The sequence below is a fragment of the Ahaetulla prasina genome, chromosome 2 (assembly GCF_028640845.1).
Source record: "Ahaetulla prasina isolate Xishuangbanna chromosome 2, ASM2864084v1, whole genome shotgun sequence".
Lineage (NCBI taxonomy): Eukaryota > Metazoa > Chordata > Lepidosauria > Squamata > Colubridae > Ahaetulla > Ahaetulla prasina.
Genome location: NC_080540.1, coordinates 56,921,992 through 56,944,866, shown reverse-complemented (window position 1 = coordinate 56,944,866; position 22,875 = coordinate 56,921,992). Strand labels below are relative to the sequence as shown.

The 22,875-nt window shown below is 38.9% G+C and overlaps 1 protein-coding gene across 1 annotated transcript in view; it reads right to left on the bottom strand.

Annotated features, from left to right (window-relative positions):
* Window positions 1-201: 201 nt before the first annotated feature.
* The window catches only part of UROC1 (urocanate hydratase 1), a 59,595-nt gene continuing 36,921 nt past the window's right edge, over window positions 202-22,875 (bottom strand). The window contains exons 13-18 of the mRNA XM_058167821.1: window positions 17,787-17,857; window positions 15,701-15,799; window positions 14,997-15,096; window positions 12,414-12,495; window positions 5,846-5,945; window positions 202-878 (exon numbers count right to left, since the gene is read on the bottom strand). Coding sequence (XP_058023804.1) covers window positions 738-878; window positions 5,846-5,945; window positions 12,414-12,495; window positions 14,997-15,096; window positions 15,701-15,799; window positions 17,787-17,857 — 593 coding nt within the window. The 3' untranslated portion in view covers window positions 202-737. The remainder of the gene's footprint in view (window positions 879-5,845; window positions 5,946-12,413; window positions 12,496-14,996; window positions 15,097-15,700; window positions 15,800-17,786; window positions 17,858-22,875) is intronic.

Here is a 22,875-nt window from a genome sequence, read left to right as displayed (position 1 = left end):
ATAAAAAAATAAAAGCCAACTATAACACTCAAAAGCGAATTTACAATTTGGTTGGGACAATTTCCACACTGTAACATGGGCAACAAGCAAAAACCTGAATAAACGTTGGACCATGCGATAGCTGCTCCTCACCCAGATATAACAAAGAGGAAACCAACAAGACTGAATTGTTAGGGAGTTAACACAAATGTATTCTATATCCTTAGTCTCCATATAAATCAGCCAAAAAACACTGTATTGAAATCAAGGCTTTTCAAAATGCATTTTGAACGTTCCTCAGCATGAGTCCGATTTTGCTGTGAAGTTGAGGGCAGGAGAAGGGTTGTCAGCGAAATACAATGCTGAGTTTTCACCACAAATCTTAAAAAGAACCCAAGTTGCAGCAAGCAGTAACATTATGATTAGCAGTAGAAAAAGTGTTGCCTGTTGCTTTTTCTGCTTGGATTTCTAATCAAATAACAATGGGTTTGTGCACTAATTTTAGAGAGCATACCAAGATTAACCAGTTCCTAGGCTGGAAATCACTGGGTGACTTGCATCTGAAAAGCTTGCATTAATGTTCAACATGTGCCGAAACTAATGTTACTAATGTGGATTTATTTTAGTATTACATTCCTGAAATAAAATTCAACCATTCTTTTATTGTATCATCGAATGGGAGCTTTGGACTAGAACAAGAGAAAAGTAGCAGTTGGAACCTGGTTCAAAAGAGGCAGAATGAAGCGATGATTGTACAATTAACAACTCAGAGCTTGTTCCAAGATGCTGTCATCTAGCACCTTATGTGGAAGTGTCACTTTCAGATTCTTCTCTTTGTCCATGGCTTGACAGATGGTTTCATAAGCATTGCTGTTACCAGACCAGCAACGTCTAGCAACCTGCATTTATGGAATAAAAATGAGTAGATACAATATTTAAAGTATAAGATAGCTAATTATTTAAACGTATATTATTTTAAGAAAAATACATGTAACATTTTTTTCTAAATTGAGTGATTCCTTTAAACTCTTGCAGTAGCATCTGAGGTGTTACTGTTTAATAAATACCCTGAATCATAAAAATAATATTTTTAGTTCTAATTTAAATGTTCCAGCATAGTATCTTCTAGAGATTGACATAGTATAAGGAAGATGTTTTGCGAGGTTACTTCCTTCAGATTAGAAGATTAGCACACCAAATATATTCTGTAACACACTGTATTATTTTAATTTGTGTCATTTCTTGTGCACTGCAATGAATGCATTTCATCGAAAATATAATCACTTAATGCTGAATTTAGAAACAATGGCTGGGAAAGTATTGTTTAAATACTTTCAAACTTGTCTTTCAAATATTGCTTGAAGACAATATTTGAAAAACATACATATTGAATTATTCAGCTATAATAAATTTCCCTGACCTTGGTGCTTTTTTCTGATGTGTGCCAATTGGCAGATTTCCCATCTAGTGTGGCCTTTGAAAAGTGTAGGAATTCCAGTCCTGGTACACTGAAGCTGCCAAGCTGGAAAGAACTATGTCACTGTTTCTCCACCTTGGCAACTGAAAGATATGTGGACTTCAACTCCCAAGATTCCTCAGCCATCTTAAAAGTTGTTAAGGTTGAGAAACACCAAGCTAAGTTAACATATGTTTAATTCAAGATTAATGATTCTGGGGAATAGAATGATATTTCTTCTGATTACTGTATGTATGCCAGAGCAAGGATGTAAAAAGATAAAGTTTGGGAGAACTTTAGTAGGTTATAACAGAACCTTCCCTAGTTTTAAATTTAAAAAAATAATTCAATTCCCTGGAGTAAAATAATAATTACTCCTTTAAGCACCTACATTGTTTGGAAGTTACATAATAGAGGATGGTATTAATACCCCAAAGCGCTCTCTGTCTACACCAGGGGTCTCCAACTGTGGCAACTTTAAGACTTGTGGACTTCAGCTCCCAGAATTCCTCAGCCAGGATGGCTGATGGAGAAATTCTGGGGGTTGAAGTCCACAAATCTTAAAGTTCCCAAGGTTGGAGATCCCCAGTCTACACTTATTCTAGAACAGGGTTGTCAAACTCGTGACATCACGTGATGTATCGGAACATTTTCCCCCTTTGCTAAACCAGGCGTGGGCGTGGCCAACACATGACGCATCCGGCCCATGGCCCACAAGTTGACAGCCCTGTTCTAGATGTAATCAATGCTGAATCGAGTTGAGAGTCACTGCTACGTTTGAGTGGATCGAAGGCAAATATGTTCAAAATACAGTTTTCTTCACCCTCTTCTTTTTACTGCCCATCCTAATTAGCAGCTGTGGCTATAGCCAGCTACCTACACTTTGTTATCTAGGTTTTAACCCAGGGGTATCCAAACTTTATTTATTTTATTTATTTATTTATCGTATTTGTATACCGCCCTATCTCCCTAGGGACTCAGGGCGGTTCACAGGCAAATAAACAGGTACATATAAATACAGAATAAAATATCAATTAAAAAACTTATTCTACACAGCCAAATAATTAAAAAAGAACAATATAAATAATAAAACCCATTAAAACCCGTATAAATTTAAAATCTAATCCAGTCCTGCGCAGATGAATAGATATGTTTTAAGCTCGCGGCGGAAGGTTCGGAGGTCCGGAAGTTGACGAAGTCCTGGGGGGAGTTCGTTCCAGAGGGTGGGAGCCCCCACAAAGAAGGCCCTTCCCCTGGGTGTCGCCAAACGACACTGTCTAGCAGACGGCACCCTGAGGAGTCTCTCTCTGTGAGAGCGCACAGGTCGGTGAGAGGTATTCGGTAGCAGCAGGCAGTCCCGTAAATAGCCCGGCCCTATGCCATGAAGCGCTTTAAAGATAGTTACCAGAACCTTGAAGCGCACCCGGAAGGCCACAGGTAGCCAGTGCAGTCTGCGCAGGAGAGGTGTCACATGGGAGCCACGAGGGGCTCCCTCTATCACCCGCGCAGCCGCATTCTGAACTAACTGAAGCCTCCGGGTGCCCTTCAAGGGGAGCCCCATGTAGAGAGCATTGCAGTAATCCAGACGAGATGTCACGAGGGCATGAGTGACCATGCATAGGGCATCCCGGTCTAGAAAGGGGCGCAACTGCCGAACCAGGCGAACCTGGTAAAAAGCTCTCCTGGAGACGGCCGTCAAATGATCTTCAAAAGACAGCCATTCATCCAGGAGGACGCCCAAGTTGCGCACCCTCTCCATTGGGGCCAATGACTCGCCCCCAACAGTCAGCTGCAGACTCAGCTGACTGTACCGGGATGCCGGCATCCACAGCCACTCTGTCTTGGAGGGATTGAGCTTGAGCCTGTTTCTCCCCATCCAGACCCGTACGGCTTCCAGACACCGGGACAGCACTTGATAACCGTTGGGGTGGCCCGGTGTGGAAAAGTACAGCTGAGTGTCATCAGCATACAGCTGGTACCTCACACCGAAGCCACTGATGATCTCACCCAACGGCTTCATATAGATGTTGAACAGAAGGGGCGAGAGAATTGACCCCTGCGGCACCCCACAAGTGAGGCGCCTCAGGGCCGACCTCTGCCCCCCTGTCAACACTGTCTGCGACCGATCGGAGAGATAGGAGGAGAACCACCGATAAACGGTGCCTACCACTCCCAATCCCTCCAACCGGCGCAGCAGGATACCATGGTCGATGGTATCAAAAGCCGCTGAGAGGTCTAATAGGACCAGGGCAGAGGAGCAACCCCTATCCCTGGCCCTCCAGAGATCATCCACCAACGCGACCAAAGCCGTCTCCGTGCTGTAACCGGGCCGGAAACCGGACTGGAACGGGTCTAGATAGACAGTTTCCTCCAGGTGCCGGGGAAACTGACATGCCACCATACTCTCTACAACCTTCGCCGCGAAGCGAAGGTTGGAGACCGGACGATAATTACCTAAAACAGCTGGGTCCAGGGAAGGCTTCTTGAGGAGGGGCCTCACCACCGCCTCTTTCAAGGCGGTCGGAAAGACTCCCTCCAACAAAGAAGCATTCGTAATCGCCTGGAGCCAGCCTCGTGTCACCTCCTGAGTGGCCAGTACCAACCAGGAGGGGCACGGGTCCAGTAAACATGTGGTGGCATTCAACCTACCCAGCAACCTGTCCATGTCCTCGGGAGCCACAGGGTCAAACTTGGCAACTTTAAGACGTGAGGACTTCAACTTCAACTTCAGCAAAGCTGGCTGAAGAATTCTGGGAGTTGAAGTCCACATGTTTTAAAGTTATCAAGTTTGGACAACCCTGTTCTAACCAATGAGTTTATAACCACCAAGAGAAAAAAAAAATGGTGCTGGACTAGAAATGAGGAGACTACAGTCTAGTCTTCCCTTAGGTCTGAAAATTTGCTGGGTGACGTAAGTTAGTTACTCTCTCTCAGTCAAAGAGAGAGGAACTCGCATGAACACTGTGTGCCTCACTCAGAGTTTTTCAGAATAAAGAAGGGATATAAATACAATAATAATAAAAGCTAGTCAGTTGACAATGAAGAAACAGATGAATGGCAGGCACCAAAACTAATTCATTTTTGCCTTAAGTTGGGACCAATGAGGCCCTAGTGGCACTTTGTTTCTTCTCAAATGCTCTCATTAACTGCCAGTCATTATATTGTGCAAAGTCAGCTCCTTTGATTGATTCAAATGGAAATTCTTTAAAATAGTGAGCTGCTGCTGTTGCTGCTATCAATTAACTGCCTAGTTAACACACCATTGTTGGTTTCTGGAAGCTATTTGGAACTCAAATCAAGACTAGTATAATGGAGTATGGGAGCAGAGCCAGCTTGATAGGATGTTGAATCCAGAAAACTCATAATTGATAAGATGATACTAAGCTGGTGCCATTTTGGTGATTAATGTAATTACTGTCAAAAATCACAGCAACAATATGCTTTACTCTTTTACCTACTCTTGCAGTTATGAAATATGATGACTACACAAGCTGTTTAGATAGCACAGGGTGTGAATGCATGAATTGTGAGATAATGGTATTTGTGCCCCATGAATGACATTCTCACAGTATTCTAATTCAGAAAAATTAATTTGGAAGTTATAAACTTTCAGTAAATGGAATAAGCAAGAGTTTATGATGCCATGGGCTTGTATAATATAAATATGAAAGCATTTGCAATTAAATATATATTTTATTTGGAAATAAATTAAGAAACTTCCTAAGATGACAAGGTGGGGAAGCTGAATATTGCACAAGATTTGGGTATATTTGTATATGCATCTTCCTCAGGATGGGGCGACTGGAATCATCTTAAATTCTATGTCATCTTCCTTTACCATAAAAAGGAAAGTGATACGGATTTTGTCCTGAAAGGTTTGTTCCTCATTCTGTAATTATCCAATACAGATAGTAAACAAATCCTGAAGATCCCCCCCCAAATTACATCAAATATGTAATATATTGTATATCATTAGAATATATTGTTTTTTGCTCCGTAAGACGCACTCCCCCCACCCACAAAGTGGGCAGAAAGGGTGCTGGTCCTTTGGTGAATAGCAGCCTGGCCGTGGCGGGGACTCCTTTTACAGTGCTGAACCCTGCCTCTTCTGTCTTTGTCATTGCCCCCCTCTTCTGTTTCTTTTCCGTAGTGCAGGAGTCAATAGGCAGAGCTGGCGCATGAGAGGACACCTATCTGTGGTAGTTTTGTTTCTTATTTTTCTCCTCTAAACCTAGGTGCATTTTATGGTCTTGTGTGTCTTATGGAGTGAAAAATACGGTACATAGCAAAGAAATCTACCCAAATATCTTTGCTATAAATAATAAATTTACTAAGTTCCATTACAAAATCTATTCATTTACACTTCTTTTAAAAGGTACAACAATTTCAAATTGATCTATTTTTACTTACCCCATTAGAAACATCCCAGTTCAACATCATCTTTGCACGCTCTTTGGCACCTGTTGAACCATCCAGGACAAGACCAAATCCTCCATTGATCACTTCTCCCCTTCAAGTTTAATAACAAAAAGAGCTCTTCATTTTTGTGGCATTAATAAGACAGATACACAGAAGTGTGTGGGGGGGGTTATCTGTATGCCAACCAACAACTCTAGCTCCAAGGATAAAAAGCACAACGCAAACAATTTATTAAATTGTGAATAAAATGGAAGAAAGAGCTGCTCTGATTAACTGCTGTAGATATATACAAATATTTACACTTTGTATTGGACAGAGGGAAATCAACTGTTTAAAATGGTTCCATTATACACAAAAAGATATTATCTAGAGAGGAGATGTTAAGTGTGTGGAAAGTTGCGTCAAATTCAAAGTCTGACAGCCGGCTGAATTCTAGCCTGGGAATCTGCCATCCTCTTCACCAGAAGTGAAGTTTTCAATGAAGAGTTCCAATTTCCATCCTAAACAGGGCTATTAAGGTTAAAGTGGTAGGGGAGTGCACCATGGTAGAAAACCCAGCACTAATGTAAGAAAGAATAAAGGAGTTTTGTTTTAATAAAGACAGCAAAAGAAAGACTTGAGGAAACAGGAGAGCAGAATGAAGGTGCTTAAGACTAAGATCTGCATATCGAAACTAGTGTAGACAAACAGAGAGATGGAAGGACAGAGAATGGGGACAAGAATGACTCAGTAAGGGAGATGGGTGGTTTAAAACTGTGATGAATAAAAATACATGAATAATAGTAATAATAACAACAATAACAACAACAAAAAACAACAACCCCAAACAAGGCTATAGAACAGAGTTAAAGCAATACTAGGGAAAAAAGACACATAACTTGCATAGCCATTCCATATTTTTCCTGCCAAATTTACATTACTGGATGTAGTTCCCAGGGAGATTGGGCAGAGGGTCTACATTTTAGGACCATTCAAACAAAATATATTTCTTAACCTCCTTGCTTTTCTGAGGACTGTTGGCCAGGGGCTGCCTGGGAACCAAGAAACTTCTAATTCATTCTTCCCCTGAATCCCACATCCCAATTCTCATTGGAAGAATTAGCAATTTTAGTTATTTTTCTTTATTTTTCTTTATTTTATTTTATTTTATTTGTGTGCTTATATATTTGTATCCTGCCTTTATTATTTTTACAAATAACTTAAGGCAATGAACATATCCAACGCACCTTCCTCCTCCTATTTTTACCCACAACAACAACCCTGTGAAGTGGTTTGGGCTGAGAGAGAGTGACTGGCCCAAAGTCAACGAGCCAACTTTTATGGCTATGGCAGGACCAGAACTCACGGTCTAGCCTGGTACCTTAATAAATAGACCAAACTGGCCCTTTGTGGAATAGTTATTATGGAACACTTTAAATCACCAGCTAGTTTGTAGGCCTCTAGATCAATTATACACTATTCATTTTTAAATTACCCCAAATCTGTGGAAAAGTAGAATTATTGTTCTAGAAAAGCATAACTATTACATGTGCCAGAGAAATTAGGTATAATTACTGTAAGTGTGCTGTTAAGTCATCTGTTGGGAATGTTAGTACTGCAAGTTTCTCCCACAGAGTAGGAGTCTGACTGGATTTATTCCTCTGCTTCTCTCACACACACCCCTCTCTCCTTCTGGGTGGGCAGCAAAACACATAGATGGTGACCTTTAAGGAGGCTTTCCATTCTAAAATTAGGTAACTTCATTGTTGAAAATGTCTTAAGGTACATGAGAAGAAATGAGATTCTTGATATGGGATAAGGAGGCAACCATTTTATTATCTTTACAATATTAGTTTTACAATGTATATAGTGCAATGTACTCTACAAGATCAGTTGTTATCCTAGTGTGAATGCCAAGGGTTTTTGAGCCTGCCTACTGCAGTTCCCCCGAGGACTGGGCCATCTAAAATGTACTTGTTCAGACAAATCATGAAAATGCCAACATGTCTGAGATTAAGTAGCTGTTGCCTTAAAGTCCAGACGATTTAAAACAAACTTATTTAAGTTTATTGCACAGCGGTTTGAAATTCCATCGCGATGATGTCAAATTAGTTGTTGAAAGTCATGTTAGTCGAAATAAAGTCTCTTGCTTCTGCATTATCAGGAGAAAATGCATTTTAAAGCATAAATAAAATAGAGATAAAGGGAAGAAAACAAATTTCTTAAAAGGTAGTGCGAAACAGATGGATCCTTGTCATGCATATTTTATTTTATTTATTTATTTTGTCACAACATCATACAAAAAGATTATATAGCATATAAACATATATATGAGTAAATATTAGGAGGTATGAGCATATATATATATAGGAAGAAGAAAAGAAAAAACAATAGGACAGGAACAGTAGGCACGTTTGTGCGCTTATGCACGCCCCTTATGGTCCTCTTAGGAATGGGGTGAGGTCAATAGTAGAAAGTTTTTGGTTAAAGCTTTTAGGATTATGGGAAGAGACCACAGAGTCAGGTAAAGTATTCCAAGCACTGATGATTCTGTTACAGAAGTCATATTTTCTGCAATCTAGATTAAAGCGGTTAACATTAAGTTTAAATCTATTGGTTGTCCTTGTATTATTGCAATTAAAGCTGAAGTAGTCTTTGACAGGAAGGACATTACAATAGATGATTCTGTGAGTTAAACTTAGGTCTTGTCGAAGGCGACGGAGTTCCAAGTTTTCTAAGCCTAGGATTTCAAGTCTGGTGGGATAAGGTATTTTGTTGTTTTCAGAGGAATGGAGAACTCTTCTTGTAAAATATTTCTGGACACGTTCAATTGTATTGATGTCAGAGATGTGGTGAGGGTTCCAAACAGGCGAGCTGTATTCTAGAATTGGTCTAGCAAATGTTTTATATGCTCTGGTTAGTAGTGTGGTGTTTTTGGAAAAGAAGCTACGCAAAATATGGGCAAAAGCAAGAGGATTTTTTAAAAAATATAACATTTCTTGATTTTTAGGCAATTTTGGGGGTAGGATGCTTAGATGAATCAATTTGGAATGGTGTATGTTTAGCTTTTGTGGGTTTCTTGCCTTTAAGTACACTCACAGTTTGGGGCAATTGTTCAGAGACAGCTCAAGGGCATGCATACACAAATGGAGTTCAAAAGCCTCACTTTGTCTACCCTTAGGTTTAGGTTTAGGGCTCCCAGAATAATTATAGCATACCTGAGCTGCAATAATCCAGGATAGCTACAAACACATTTGCTGCAGTGTAGTGATTGTCTGGTTTTCACCCCCCAAATATGCTGTCATATACTTACTAATTTACATTTTTAAATCACAAAATAATAAAGTGGCTTGTTGTCCTTGCACATTTATGTGCACAGCGCAAAATACCCAAAAATTGGTTATATTTAATCCAAGGCAGAGCCAGTCTTGCACAGGAGTAAATGAACACTGCCTAGTCAGCGCTATCATGGGAAGGCTAAAACCCCATATGATTCTCACATCATCTTCATCATTTAAGGACTCCATAATCCCTTGCAGAATGGAGTCTGGGCAACTGAATGGAGCTGAGTGTTTACTGGCCAGATGCCCTTCCTGTCGCCACCATGTGATTCACTCATATTGCCTACCTAATCATAAAAGATGCTGCAGAGAAAAGGCCACTGAAAAAGCAAGCATCTCTGTTACAGAATTCCTTGCTACTTTCCTTTTTGGCTCAGGGAAGGAATTTTTGATGAGATGAAACCTTGCCAGACTTTCTCTGGCATAGAGACAAGAGACACAAAGGTGCCTTAGAGACAAAGTGGGTAAGGATTCTGAACAACACAAATGATTACTTTTGACCCTATTAGTGTGTTTGTCTCCTGCCAGAACCACCACCAAGGGAAAAGCTAATGAGGAAAGCTAATGTAACAAATACTGAGCCAGATAGTCAAAGATTTGATACCATATATAACAGTGTCTTCCTAAAGAAATCCTATTTCATTGTGATAAAATTACCATTTATTGCAAGAAGTCAGCTCTCTATGGAATCAAATGGAATCAAAATATGAATGAAGGCAAGGATAATGTTGCAGGATCCAATCTGGATAGGTCACTGGGACCAGAGGTTTTGTCTTTCAAGCTATTGGACACTTCAGAGAACTTCTCCCTAGCAGAGTGTGTGCTTTTCCCTGTGTGGTATTTATAGTGCTTGTGTGTGAACAGCACACGCTCTGCTAGAGACAAGTTTCCTAAAGCTCCAGCATGAATCTGAAAGCTTGGAAGATGAAACCCCTGGACTGACCCAGCTTGGATCCTGGAATCAAAATAGTCCAAGGAATTGAAAAACTCTGTGGAAGTACTTTAACTAACACGTCTGTTTTCTAAAGCAAGGATAGGCAACTCGTGTATATGGTCCCAAGCACCTAAAGGTCATCTCATTGAAATTGAGCAATAGACTGCCCAGTTTCCAGCTGTAGAGTATTTCCAACTTTTGTTCCTTTCAAACATAAAGCCTGGAAAGAGAACAGAAAATCATTCCTATTCCCCCATAACTGCTCTAAAGAAATTATGAAAGAATTAAACAAAATTGTACTGTCAGAGTTTGGCAAATACTCTTTGTGGGGGAGCTGCATGATTTTCAAGAGTAAGAATGGGAATGTCTGCTTCTTTCTCATTCTTCTCAATTCTACCTTTAAATCTTATTAAGCCTCCAAACACAGCCCACATTTGTTTGGCCCTGTCACTACTGGTGACATCCACGTGACATTTAAAAGTCTCTTACAGCTGCAGCAAGGCAGGGGGACTGAGTTGTAGCTTTTACAAGTCCTCTTAGTCCTTGGGCTTAATGGACTTGTTAGGGAGGAAGCAGATGTGTTTTTAATGTATTTTATTATTATTTATGTCCTTCAAAACACAGTAGGCTGCTCTTCTCATCTTTGGAGGCCTAATGCATAACCCACCCAGTAAGGCCTCAAATTTTTATTTGGAGGTCCCCTGGAGAGACCACTGCTGCTAAATGGCAGATGTGATGAGCTCAGAATGACCAAAAGTTTGAATGACTTCTTCCCCTTATGCTCTTTAAAAAAACACACACTAAAAACAATTAGGAGCAGAAGTGGGGGGAAAAAAGATGGCTTCACACCTGATTTGTTTTATGTCAGCAAATCCTGCTGCCTTTAGCATATGGGAATGCTATATTGAAGTCCAAAGATCACAGATATAAATGTTGTTTGACGGGAGTCTAAATGTACAGACACTTTGAAGGCCGATACCAGAAAACAGAATTAGAAGTGAATGCTAATTTAATACACCTATACACCTTAAGGAAACCTGTTTTTTGCTTCATAAATTGAAGTTTCCAAATGGAAACAATGGTCACTGCCTAAATAACATGGGATACTAGAAAATAATTAAATGAAAAAATAATTAAATACTTAAGAGATAGCTAAAGTGACCTATGGAGAGGAGAGGAGAGGGGAAAAAGAGGGGGGAAGGAGGTATTCAGTGTATATTGTCCAGACACCCATATTAGTAGATGGGCATTCTCCTAATTAAGTGAAGTTGATAGTTTTAAAAATGATCCTTTCACATATCATTCTGAAAGGTTGGATATAGTTGAAACATAATCAGTAATCAAAGAAGCCATTGGCTGAATGAAGATTCTACAATCATTTCACCAGTAAACATATTAACCTGAGGTAATTCAAAGCCCAGAACATGTATAACTTTCATGTTTAACAATTGTTCAGTATTTACAAGTATTTTATTATATTTTAATTTGTCTTTCCACCCTAAAGCCAGTATGCACAAGAGAACTTTTGGGTTTCCTAAGAAACAGTGAAGATCAAAGATAAATTCGCTAAATAAAAGAAAATAACAAAAATGTAACCATCAGTTGTTCTGCAAAAAATAATAATCAAAGAAGTACTGCCAGGACTGGGAAAAGAGACATATTTCATGAAGTAGCCTACCTTCTCCTATTGCTTGGGGATGGTGGGAGATAAAATTCAGTATTTATTTATTTATTTATTTATTTATTTTATTTGATTTTTATACCGCCCTTCTCCCGAAGGACTCAGGGCGGTGTACAGGCATAATAAAACCTACAATACAATATACAAGTTTAAAATACGATTTAAAAAACTTATTTAAATTAGCCCAATGATTAAAATTTACCATACTAAAAAACCCCGTTTAAAATTAATAAATTTAACATTAAAATCCCAATTTAAGCCAGCCCAGATAAAAGATGAGTCTTGAGTTCGTGACGAAATGTCCGAAGGTCGGGTATTTGGCGTAAACCCGGGGGAAGCTCGTTCCAGAGTGTGGGAGCCCCCACAGAGAAGGCCCTTCCCCTGGGGGCCGCCAGCCGACATTGTTTGGCGGACGGCACCCTGAGAAGTCCCTCTCTATGGGAGCGTACGGGTCGGTGGGAGGCGTGTGGTATTGCTGTAGAACACATTTAGAGAAGTAAACCATATCTCCTCAGCAAAACTTCATTTTCTTACAATGAATAGCTGCAGCACCATATATCTTTCCATCTGCCTATGGCTTCCATTGCTCATCTTTTTTTCTCTTTAAGGGCAAAATCTCCTTACCAGCCAACACCACCACCGTTGTGTAAGGCAACCCAGGTTGCTCCTCTAAATGCATCTCCTACAAAATTCTGAACAGCCATATCTGTTAGGGAAGAAAAAGAAAGACATGACAACAGAATTCAATGGTAAAAGAAAATATATTTCTTTCAAGAATTGGGGGATGCGGGACAAAGGTTTTGTTTCAACACTTCATGAGCTCTATTCAGGTATTGCTGTTTCTCTTGCATTTTTTAAAAAAAATCTGAAGTCTATAGGACTTCCCTTCTGAGAAAACAGGACCCTGAGAAGCTCCTGTAGATACAAATCCGGAAAATAAATAAATCTTCCATGTCCACTGATACAAACAAAAATGAGTCCACAAGACCTTTCGCCTCTCCCAAATCTCTCTTGCATTTATCTGAATTAGTCGTTTAGAATTAAAACACCCTATTTAGCCTGAGCTCAAATGAATGCAAATTTTTAAAAAAATCTTTCTCCACTGCTTACCAGTTAATAGCTGGATGTTTAAATGGGGTTTCCATCATATGCAAGCTGTGCTGGCTACTAGAAGCATCATGATGGGAAGGTTCAATAAAGAACTCTGGAGCCAGTGGGGGTGTCAAAAACTGCAAGTTGGCAGTCATGACAGCATGATTGAAGACCTACCCATTTTGTACATGAATGGATGTAATCTGCGTGAAAAGGTGGGGTTTTGATTGTGACCACCATCGTGGGTTTTTTTAATATATCTATTACCACTCTCACCCTACATGCATTGTCAGAGCATTACTAAGCCAGAGAAGCAGATGTTAAACATGCCCTCCCTTTTTTTCTTCTGTTCAATCAAATCCAAATCTCAGAGACTGTTTGGACATCTCCCTGCAATGTTCTTGGCAAGGTTGTTCAGAAGTGCTTTGCCATTGCCTTTTTCCTAAGGCTGAGAGAAAGTGACTGGCCCAAGGTCAGCCAGCTGGTTTTGTGCCTGCTTTGTTGTTGTTAGTTGCGAAGTCGTGTCCAACCCATCGCGATCCCATGGACAACATTCCTCCAGGCCTTCCTGTCTTCTACCATCCTCTGGAGTCCATTTAAGCTCATGCCTACTGCTTCAGTGACTCCATCCAGCCACCTCATTCTCTGTCATCCCTTTCTTCCTTTGCCCCCAATCTTTCCCAGCATTATGCTCTTCTCCAGTGAGTCCTTCTTTCTCATTAGGTGGCCAAAGTATTTCAGTTTCATCTTCAGGATCTAGCCTTCTAAAGAGCAGTCAGGGTTGATCTCCTCTAGGACTGACCGGTTTGATCACCTTGCAGTCCAAGGGACTCGCAGGAGTCTTCTCCAGCACCAGAGTTCAAAGGCCTCAATTCTTTGGCACTCAGCCTTTCTTATGCCTGCTAGAACTCACAGTCTCTCTGTTTCTAGCCTTTATGTCTTAACCACTACACCAAACCAGCTCAAAAGTTTTCATAACAACATAGTCAATATGAAAATAAAGTGACCAAAAAAAATATATTTAAATCCTGAAGGATTATCAGGAAGTAGGAACATAACTTCACTTTGAGATTTTGCTATCCTGAATGTCACAAACTATTCACTGCAGTGATTGTGCTAATCTAAAAAATATTATCGCTGTTCATTCAAGAGAGACAAACTTGGTTTGAAATTTATATTGGAATAAAACCAGGATCTATTTAAATCAGTAGTTCTGCCTGGGATAAGCAAATGCAAAAAGAGGGCAGGGCTACCATCTGAGATTTCCAGGAGGTACAGTTAGACAACTAGAAGTGGGAAAAGTGAGTTGTGAGCCCTAGTGTTACTGTAGTTAAACTTCAGTACTGCAGCAAACTCTGCTCATAGCCCAGAGTTCGATCGTGATGGGGCTCGAGGTTGACAGCCTTTCATCCTTCTGAGGTTGATAAAATGAGGACCCAGATTGTTGGGGACAATATGCAAATAATGCTTACATTGTAAACTGCCCAGAGAGTGCTGTAAAACACTACGGTGCACTATATAAACTTAAAAGCTATTGCTATTGTTTGAAATTTCTCCTTTTGAAATGCATTTTGCTTTCTGTTATATTTGGCCATTCCAGAACTATCTTGCGTCTCAGGTTCAGATTACACATAATTAAGACATAATTTGATCCCTATTACAAAATGTTACAGTCTGGAATACTCTTGGATTCAAAATATCCCATTCTAATCTGGTCCCTCTTTTTCCTGGTTTCCTTCTGCCCCAAAGACCACCAGCAGAGAACTCCTATGTCTCTTTCCTTCTAAATGTTTTCTTAGTTCAGGCTTCAAATACCCCCTTTTAGCCCCTTAACTCTTTGTTGCATCTCATCTTGCAAGATGCAATTTCTCACTGACCATGTTTTAATATTACCTTTTCTGTCTACTTCTTGTACCTGATTAAAGGTCTGCTCTGAACTAACAGCAGGATTACTCTCCAAGGTGCTGCAGTTTTGGGGGAGTTTGATTTACAAGCAACCATTATGGGAAATGAAATCTTTACGTCAAAAGGCGAACCAGTTATAGGCATGAAATGTAATTGTTCATCATATAGAAATTCTGTTTACTAGAAATACTTGCAATCTATTCGGCTAACCTGCACAAAATGCGGACCCATCATAGATATTTGAGGTTTCTCGGTAAGGACTGTCTGCCCCACTCACATCATGGTGGTCTCGACTAAGAACAACTGGTGCCTGAAAAAGAAGTACAGGTTTACAGGGGGGGGAAAATAGAGTGGAATCAACCAGACTCCATGGCATAATTCTGTTCATTTAGATGAAGAGATCAATTGTTCTGTTACAGGTGAAGTTCCTGAATAGGGAAATCAGCAATCTGATATTTGCATTTTTAGTGCCAGAAAAGCTGGAAAATCATGCACCTGAAAACTGATAGTTTCAGAAGCTGTAAAATGTAGATTGAGAGGTTGAATTTGGTCTTGGGGCTCTGCACCTCATCTGTATAATGAAAGAATCAGGAAGCACATAAGACCTCCCTTCATTAAATTAGGAAGTACTGTGAGGTTTTTCAATAAGAAATTATTCAGTAATCTGACAGCATGGGATATATTTACAACCTATGGTTAATATTATATTATAGTCACACTCATTTCAAACAATCAGTCTTTGTTACTTTACTGGAAATTTATTGACTTTACATGGTTTGCATTTTTATAAGAAACATTCTTGTCCCATCATCTATTCTATTTCTCTCAGTATGACCTTTTCAATTTCCAAATCAATCTACCAAGTCAAAGAAAATTAACAGGTTACGTTGAATAAAAGCACAGAAGAACTGTACCTTAATTCTTCCTTCAGCAATTCCTTTGTTAATAGCCACTGCAATAGCTACACGGCCTTTTTGATCAGAATACAGAATTCTGGCTTGGGAACCAACAACCTAAAATATAGAAATAATATAACGATAACATCCATGGGCTATCTCCACAGTCAAGATGTGGATCAGAGACAATGCCTGTCTGTTTAATGAAGAAAGCAGTGAATTTAAACATATCCATCCTCTGTAATTAAGGATTTCTGCCTATGATTTTGTCTCCATTTACTTTTAAATATATTTGCCATTTTCCACTCATTTAAAATCAAGATTCAAAGTTTATTACTAGGTCTTACATTATTGTTAGATAAAATCTAGAACTAAAGATGGAACTGGAATCTAAAAAGTTAGTTTTTCTTGCCCGTAATATACAAAAACTTGCAATAATGACTTTCTCCTAGAGCAGGGCTCTCCAACCTTGGCAACTTGAAGACTTGTGGACTCCAACTCCTAGAATTCCTCAGCCAACTTTGCTGACTGAGGAATTCTGGGAGTTGAAGTCCACAAGTCTTCAAGTTGCTAAGGTTGGAGACCCCTGTCCTAGAGGCATTTTCTCTGGAAAGATGAGCATATTGGCTCCCAATATTAAAAATGACTCATCTAAAGGATTTTTTTTGGTATAGTCATCATACAAGAACTTTATTGCAATGAAAGCAAATTAGAATGAAATTGTATTCAGAATTATTTTTTTAATTTACAAATTCTTGAGTTTAAGTATTCAGAGTGCTTCCAGAGAATAAACAGACTCACAGATTCGGAGTCTGATTTTACCATTGTTAAAGCTGGTGAGGCAATGTTATTGTCTCAGGCCCAGGATATCTGAAGGACACTGCTAATTCTATGGCCTGAAACTCAGCAAGGAGACAGTAGCTGTCATTCTAGTAGGGTCTAATATTGCTTGCCAATGATAGGGTGTGCCATAGCACGAAAATCCAAAATTCACATATAGGGCATATTTATGTGGCACCCTTACTCTGTGTTCTCATTGATTTAACTTCAAACCAATTTTAAGACAATCCTGTCCAGACTGAGATGCTTGTAAGGTATTCAGTCTAGAGTTCAAGCTACTATGATTAATTCCCCTGCTGCTGGAAAGAAATTCCTTTCTTTCATCTTCCCTCTGTAACATCTGCTGCAGATGCTGTGACAACAGATGTTCCTTACAAGGATAATAGTTATAACCCTTGCCTGATGTGCAAAATATTCCTGATTCAAAACCCAGCAGAAATAGTTTCTTTTACATTGCTATTTTCATTTCCTGAGCTACCGAATTCCTTTTTTTAATGAAAAAATGCTTTAGAAAAATATGTGACTCAAAGAAAGAAAAATATTAATTGAAAAAATACTGTTGGTTTCAAACCAGGGACATTTTACATGTAAGGCTTTAGAGTTACTATGAGGTCCCTGGTGCTCTCTGAGCTTAGTGTTTTTCTTGCAGTTATTTTATTACCAAAGTAGGTAACATTTTACCTAGTTTGGTAATGAAGGGTCTGCAAGAAAACCACAAAACTCAGAGAGCACCAAGGACCTCTATAGTTCAACCTTGAATTACAAATATTCTCTCCTATTCGTACCGTTTAGGCTAGAGATGGCAGCCTTCTGACCACACTTTTTCTATTTACAAAGTCTAATTTTACATATAAACATCCTTATCTTCTCCTTGGCATTTGATTTTTGAGTAAAAGATTTTTTTAAAATAAAAAAATAACCATGAGGGTCCTGCTAGCCATTTTAAATGTTAAGCTCAAGAAGTAGGTCAAGATGAGATTAATAGAAAGAGATGGATTACAGTATGTGAAAATTGCTTCAACAGACAAGCGTGAAGGGGTCTTGACTTTGATTGGATGCCCCACTGCGCAATGGAATTGGGATGATAAAACTGCTACATGTTCTTTCCAGAAGTGATTTTAAGGCAATTTTTTAACATTGTCAATCACCTTGAGTATCTTATGGGCAGAATGGCGAATTAAAAATAATAAGAATAAATAGAATAAAAATATGAAATAATGGCACTGTGTTCCAATTAAGAATCATTGTAGTTAGATTTACATACCAAATTATGTCTTCTGGCTTCCTGAATCCAGCGTATGTTATCATAATACTGCTGTTTCACAGATGCATTTGCTAAGCAAGAGAAGATTACACAAAATGGTTCATAAAAGCAGTATCAAAAGACCACTACCAGTTTACAAACAGATTCTGAAGTATCCACAAAATAGTGCAGAAAACACCTGCCTTTGGGAGGAATCCAGTGATATCTATACAAATCATCACAGGAGAAAGGAATAAAATATTCAGTTGTCTTTAGATTTATAGGTAACCTGCATTGTCTGGAGGCAAGAAAAGGATAGCACATCTGTAATCAGGTTTAATATATTATTCAAGAGAAATATAAAATGCACCTATTAATAAATGCTTGATAATGAGATATTTCAGGCCTGCCTTTCTACAAAATCTGAGTAGAGTTCAAAATCTGAATCAAACTGCAAAAATTAACATGTCAACCTTTTAAAGAGAAATAACAAAAATATTTGAGTCTTGCAGCGATTATACTGCATGACAAATTCTGCAAGAAAAACGTACTATATGCAAGTATTTTCCAGATATAAATAACACTAATAACTATTGAGGATTTAGTGAAATATAATAGGACAGTGTTCCAAAACCAGAGCCTCTCCAAACATGAGATTATATACATGCAGGTTTTGACTTAAAACCATTTGTTTAGTGACTGTTCAAAGTTACAACCTGAGGTGGGTTTCAGCAGGTTCTGACCAGTTCTGGATTACTGGTAGTGGAAATTTTGAGTTGTTCAGAGAACCGGCAAATACCACCTCTGACTGGCCCGCCCCCATCTATTCTCTGCCTCCCGAGTCCCAGCTGAACAGGAGGGAATGGAGATTTACAGTATCCTTCCCCTGCCCCACCCACCAAGCCCCTCCTATCAAGGCATGCCACGCCCACCAAGCCACACCCACAGAACCGGTAGTAAAAAAAATTAAAACCCACCACTGGTTACAACAGCATTGAAAACAGTGATTTATAACTAATCCTCACACGTATGACTGTTGCAGCCTCTCCATGATCATGTGATCAAAATTTTGGCACTTGGCAACTGGCATTTATTTACTATGGCTGCAGCATCATGGGATTCTGTAATCACAATTTGAAACCTTTCCTGCTGACTTCCAACAAACAAAGTCAATGTGGGGGGGGAGTGTGATTCACATAACAACTGCAGTAATTTGCTTAACAACCGTGGTACAAAATGTAAAATCACGGATGACTGCCTTCTTAGCAACAGAAATTCTGGTCACAGTTGTGATTGTTAGTTGAGAACTACCTATAATTCCCAACCAGTATGCTGGAAATTTTGGAACTTTCAATCCGATATAACCAAGATTGGGGAAATAACAGCCTTTAATTATTTTTTAAAGTCATCTTAGAAAGCAGATGGAGAAAATCTGATATTCAAAAGAGTCAAGGACCTCAGAACTATCTTCTTGATTGCTCTATAATTTTTCTTCTTTTCTTTAAAGATGCCTCTCATTGCAATGGCGAAATATGTGCCTCCTTAAAATAGTCACAATCAAATTCTTACCAGGATGGCATGATGTTTGTCCCACACAATCCAAAAGGTTACATTGTGTAAACACTAGCTGGAATTGTCTTTACAACTGTCAGATAAATGCTGATACAATTGTAATTTATAGACATATTTAAGTAGACATGTTGCTATTTATGTTTTTCAGCATTAACCATTTGACATGCTAATTAAAGCAATTCCCATATAATATCGGTGTAGATAATATGTACATTCCAATAAATGAAAAATGAAAGGGGACAATTTGTATTCAATTTGGACTGAATAAATCATAATTAATTTTACATTTGAATCTAATGTCTTTCAGGTTTTATTACTTCTCCATTCAGAATTTTCTCTAAGAATTAAAAAGGAAAAAAGAAACACATGAAGAAATATGAGGGAAGGGGTGTTTGATTATTCACCAGGGGTCGGGGCAACAGAATATTCCATCAGCCATTTTCCTGCACACAAATTCCAGTTCAATATATCCACTTCTTCCAGTTGAATTCCAGTTCAATATATTTGTAATGTAGGTTGACATGAATACAGGTAGTCTTTGGTTGCTTAGTGACCATTTGAAGTTATACTGGACATCTCAAAAGTTACTTACCACCCAATTCCGAAGTTCCAATGTAACCCTCTGCCCTGCAGACACATGACTGCATTTTGGACACTCAGCAACCAGACTGCGTGTATAGCTCTTTGCAGCGCCCTGTGCTCACATGACCGCAATTTATGTTTTTTTGTCAAAAACTGGCATTTACTTCCAGTTTCCAGCAAAAAAAATGCCTCCTAGTTCACTTAATAACCATGGCATTTACTTAACAACTGTCACAAAAAAAGGTTGCAAAATTGGGTCCTGTCATATGGCAACTTGCTTTGCAACCATCACAACTTATGAACAAAATGGCTAGGCTCCAGTATGGTCATAAGTCAAGGAATACCTGTAACAGGAAAAGGGAAAAAAGAAGAAAGACATAGAGGAGGGGGCACACTTATTTATATATTATATTTCTAAATTACCCAATAAATGTCATTCTTTGGGGAGTGTAGAAATCAATACAACTTTTTTTTAAAAAGCATAAATAAAAAGAATAACAATAATAATTGCAATAGATATAATGTGTGTATGTGTGTATATACATATATACATATACATACACACACACACACACACACACACACACACACGCTCATATATAGTAAGCTACCTTGGGTCGCCATGTGCAAGTAGGTGGCAATATAAATTTTCTATAAATAAATATAAAATGACAATATATTTTTCAAAAAAAACTTGTGAAATTCTTCAAAAGCCTAAAAGAACGATACCACTAATGAATATGAATTAAGGGTCCTTGATATGGAGAGGTAAGTACTGAATTAAGAATAAAAGGGATTTGAAAGATACGGAAACAATGTTAAAATCAGAAAAGCAAGTAATATATTTTATTTTTCAAAGTATTTCTGGATATTGAACAAATATTCAGACAATATCCAAAGAAGAGCATTTTAGGAAAGTTTTGTAAAATAAAAAAATATGACAAAGTTGCTGTTTCTTCATTACTGTTGGGAAGTGCAATGTTTTTAAAATGTTCGTGATTTTATCTCTTTTCATGCATCTATGTATTGCAGTTCATCCGCCCATCATAGACAGATTAACATCCTTTCACTATTTTGGACTTTGAACATTTTTCCTAAAGTACTGAAATTGTTGGGAAAGTCCTGACAGTCTAATTTATATAGTTTTCACACTCCTACAAGAAAATGCACACTTATGACATGAATTTTAGCCTTGTTTCCTTTCCCCATCTTTCTGCAGCTTACTTGTCTTCTTTGTTGAAAAATTCTGGAAACACAAATAACTGCACACCAGAAATCACCAAGCCTGCATTTTGCACCCTGCATTTGTCTTTCACTTCTATAAAAAGTTACTACTTCAGTTTACTTTGCAATCCCTCCTGTTTATTGATTTTATTACGAGTATAAAAGATACTGAAAGCACCACTTCGATCTCATCAACATTGTCTCAGAAAGGAAGTTGACTCCCAACTTTGTAATTTGTTTGCTATTTCATTTTGCACTATCCAAGCCCATCTAAATATACCCAGGACAGGGAGTACATTCTTTCCTTAAAACTATTTAGCATCACTGCACTCCCGTTACAGCCCTGGTCTAGTCCAGGGGTCCCCAACCTCTGGGCCATGTGAACAAGCAAAGCCCCACCCAGAGGATGCAGGCAGCACACAAATCCACATCCCTTCTGGTCCGTGGAAAAACCTCTCTCCATGTAACTGGTTTCTGGTGCCCAAAAGGTTGGGGGCCACTGGTCTAGAGATACTGTTTTAGCACATATTCTGGTTTTTCCAGAACAATCATTTTGTCCATTAGTAGGGCAGCTTCAATATGCCGGCTAATGTTCAAGCAGCTAATTTTGAATTTTAAAATATTATCTGAAATTAAAAGGACCACTATGGTCTCTATCTTCCCAGCAACAACTCTCATGCCAGTGCTTCAGTGATCATTGAGAAACTGATAAGAAAAGCCATAGCTGCCAGGGTTCCAAGTAACATCCCCAATGAAAAAAGACTCCAAGGCTTGAAGTTCCTCAAAGTTCCATTTTATTAGAGATGTCATATTGGCACACCTGAGAAAACCCGAATCTTAAAGTTTCCAGGTTTTCCCTACCCAAAAGAAAGTCCAAGTTTCTGCCCAGCACCCAGATGTCCATCATATGGTCCAATCAAAACACCATCCCAACTGGAGATGCCTCCCAGTCACAGCCCTACAGGTGCAGGCAAATGTCCTTGACTCTCTGAGAAAGGAATGCTATTATGACTTTGCTCCATACAATCCCTCCCTCCCAGTTTTCCACAGCAGTAAATGTGGCAGGCCTGAAGATCCAATGCAAAAGATGGCTTCCAGGCCTGACAATAGCAAAGGATTAGCAAACGTCTTTCTGTACATCTTGTTATCAAGAATGAAAGGGTTTCCAAATACAAGAAAGGCAAGATCTTGACTGAATTGATTGTAAGTTATCTATCTTTTTACTTGTTCTTTGTATTATAGACTTCACATTTCTGCTTGATAAGAAAGAGGGTTATGGTTCACAATTGATTCTCCATGGCAAGCACTCAAAAGATTTTTACAGTGTGCATTCTGTTCATATAGATATGCAAACATATATCCGTACATGTACCCTGAGATATGTGTGCACACACAATTGATGTAATTCAACACTAAAAATATAATATAATATAATATAACATCAGAGTTGGAAGGGACCTTGGAGGCCTTCTAGTCCAACCCCCTGCCCAGGCAGGAAACCCTACACCATCTCAGTCAGATGGTTATCCAACATTTTCTTAAAAATTTCCAGTGTTGGAGCATTCACAACTTCTGAAGGCAAGTCGTTCCACTTATTAATTGTTCTAACTGTCAGGAAATTTCTCCTTAGTTCTAAGTTGCTTCTTTCCTTGATCAGTTTCCACCCATTTTCCACCCATTGCTTCTTGTTCTACCCTCAGGTGCTCTGGAGAACAGCCCAACTCCCACTTCT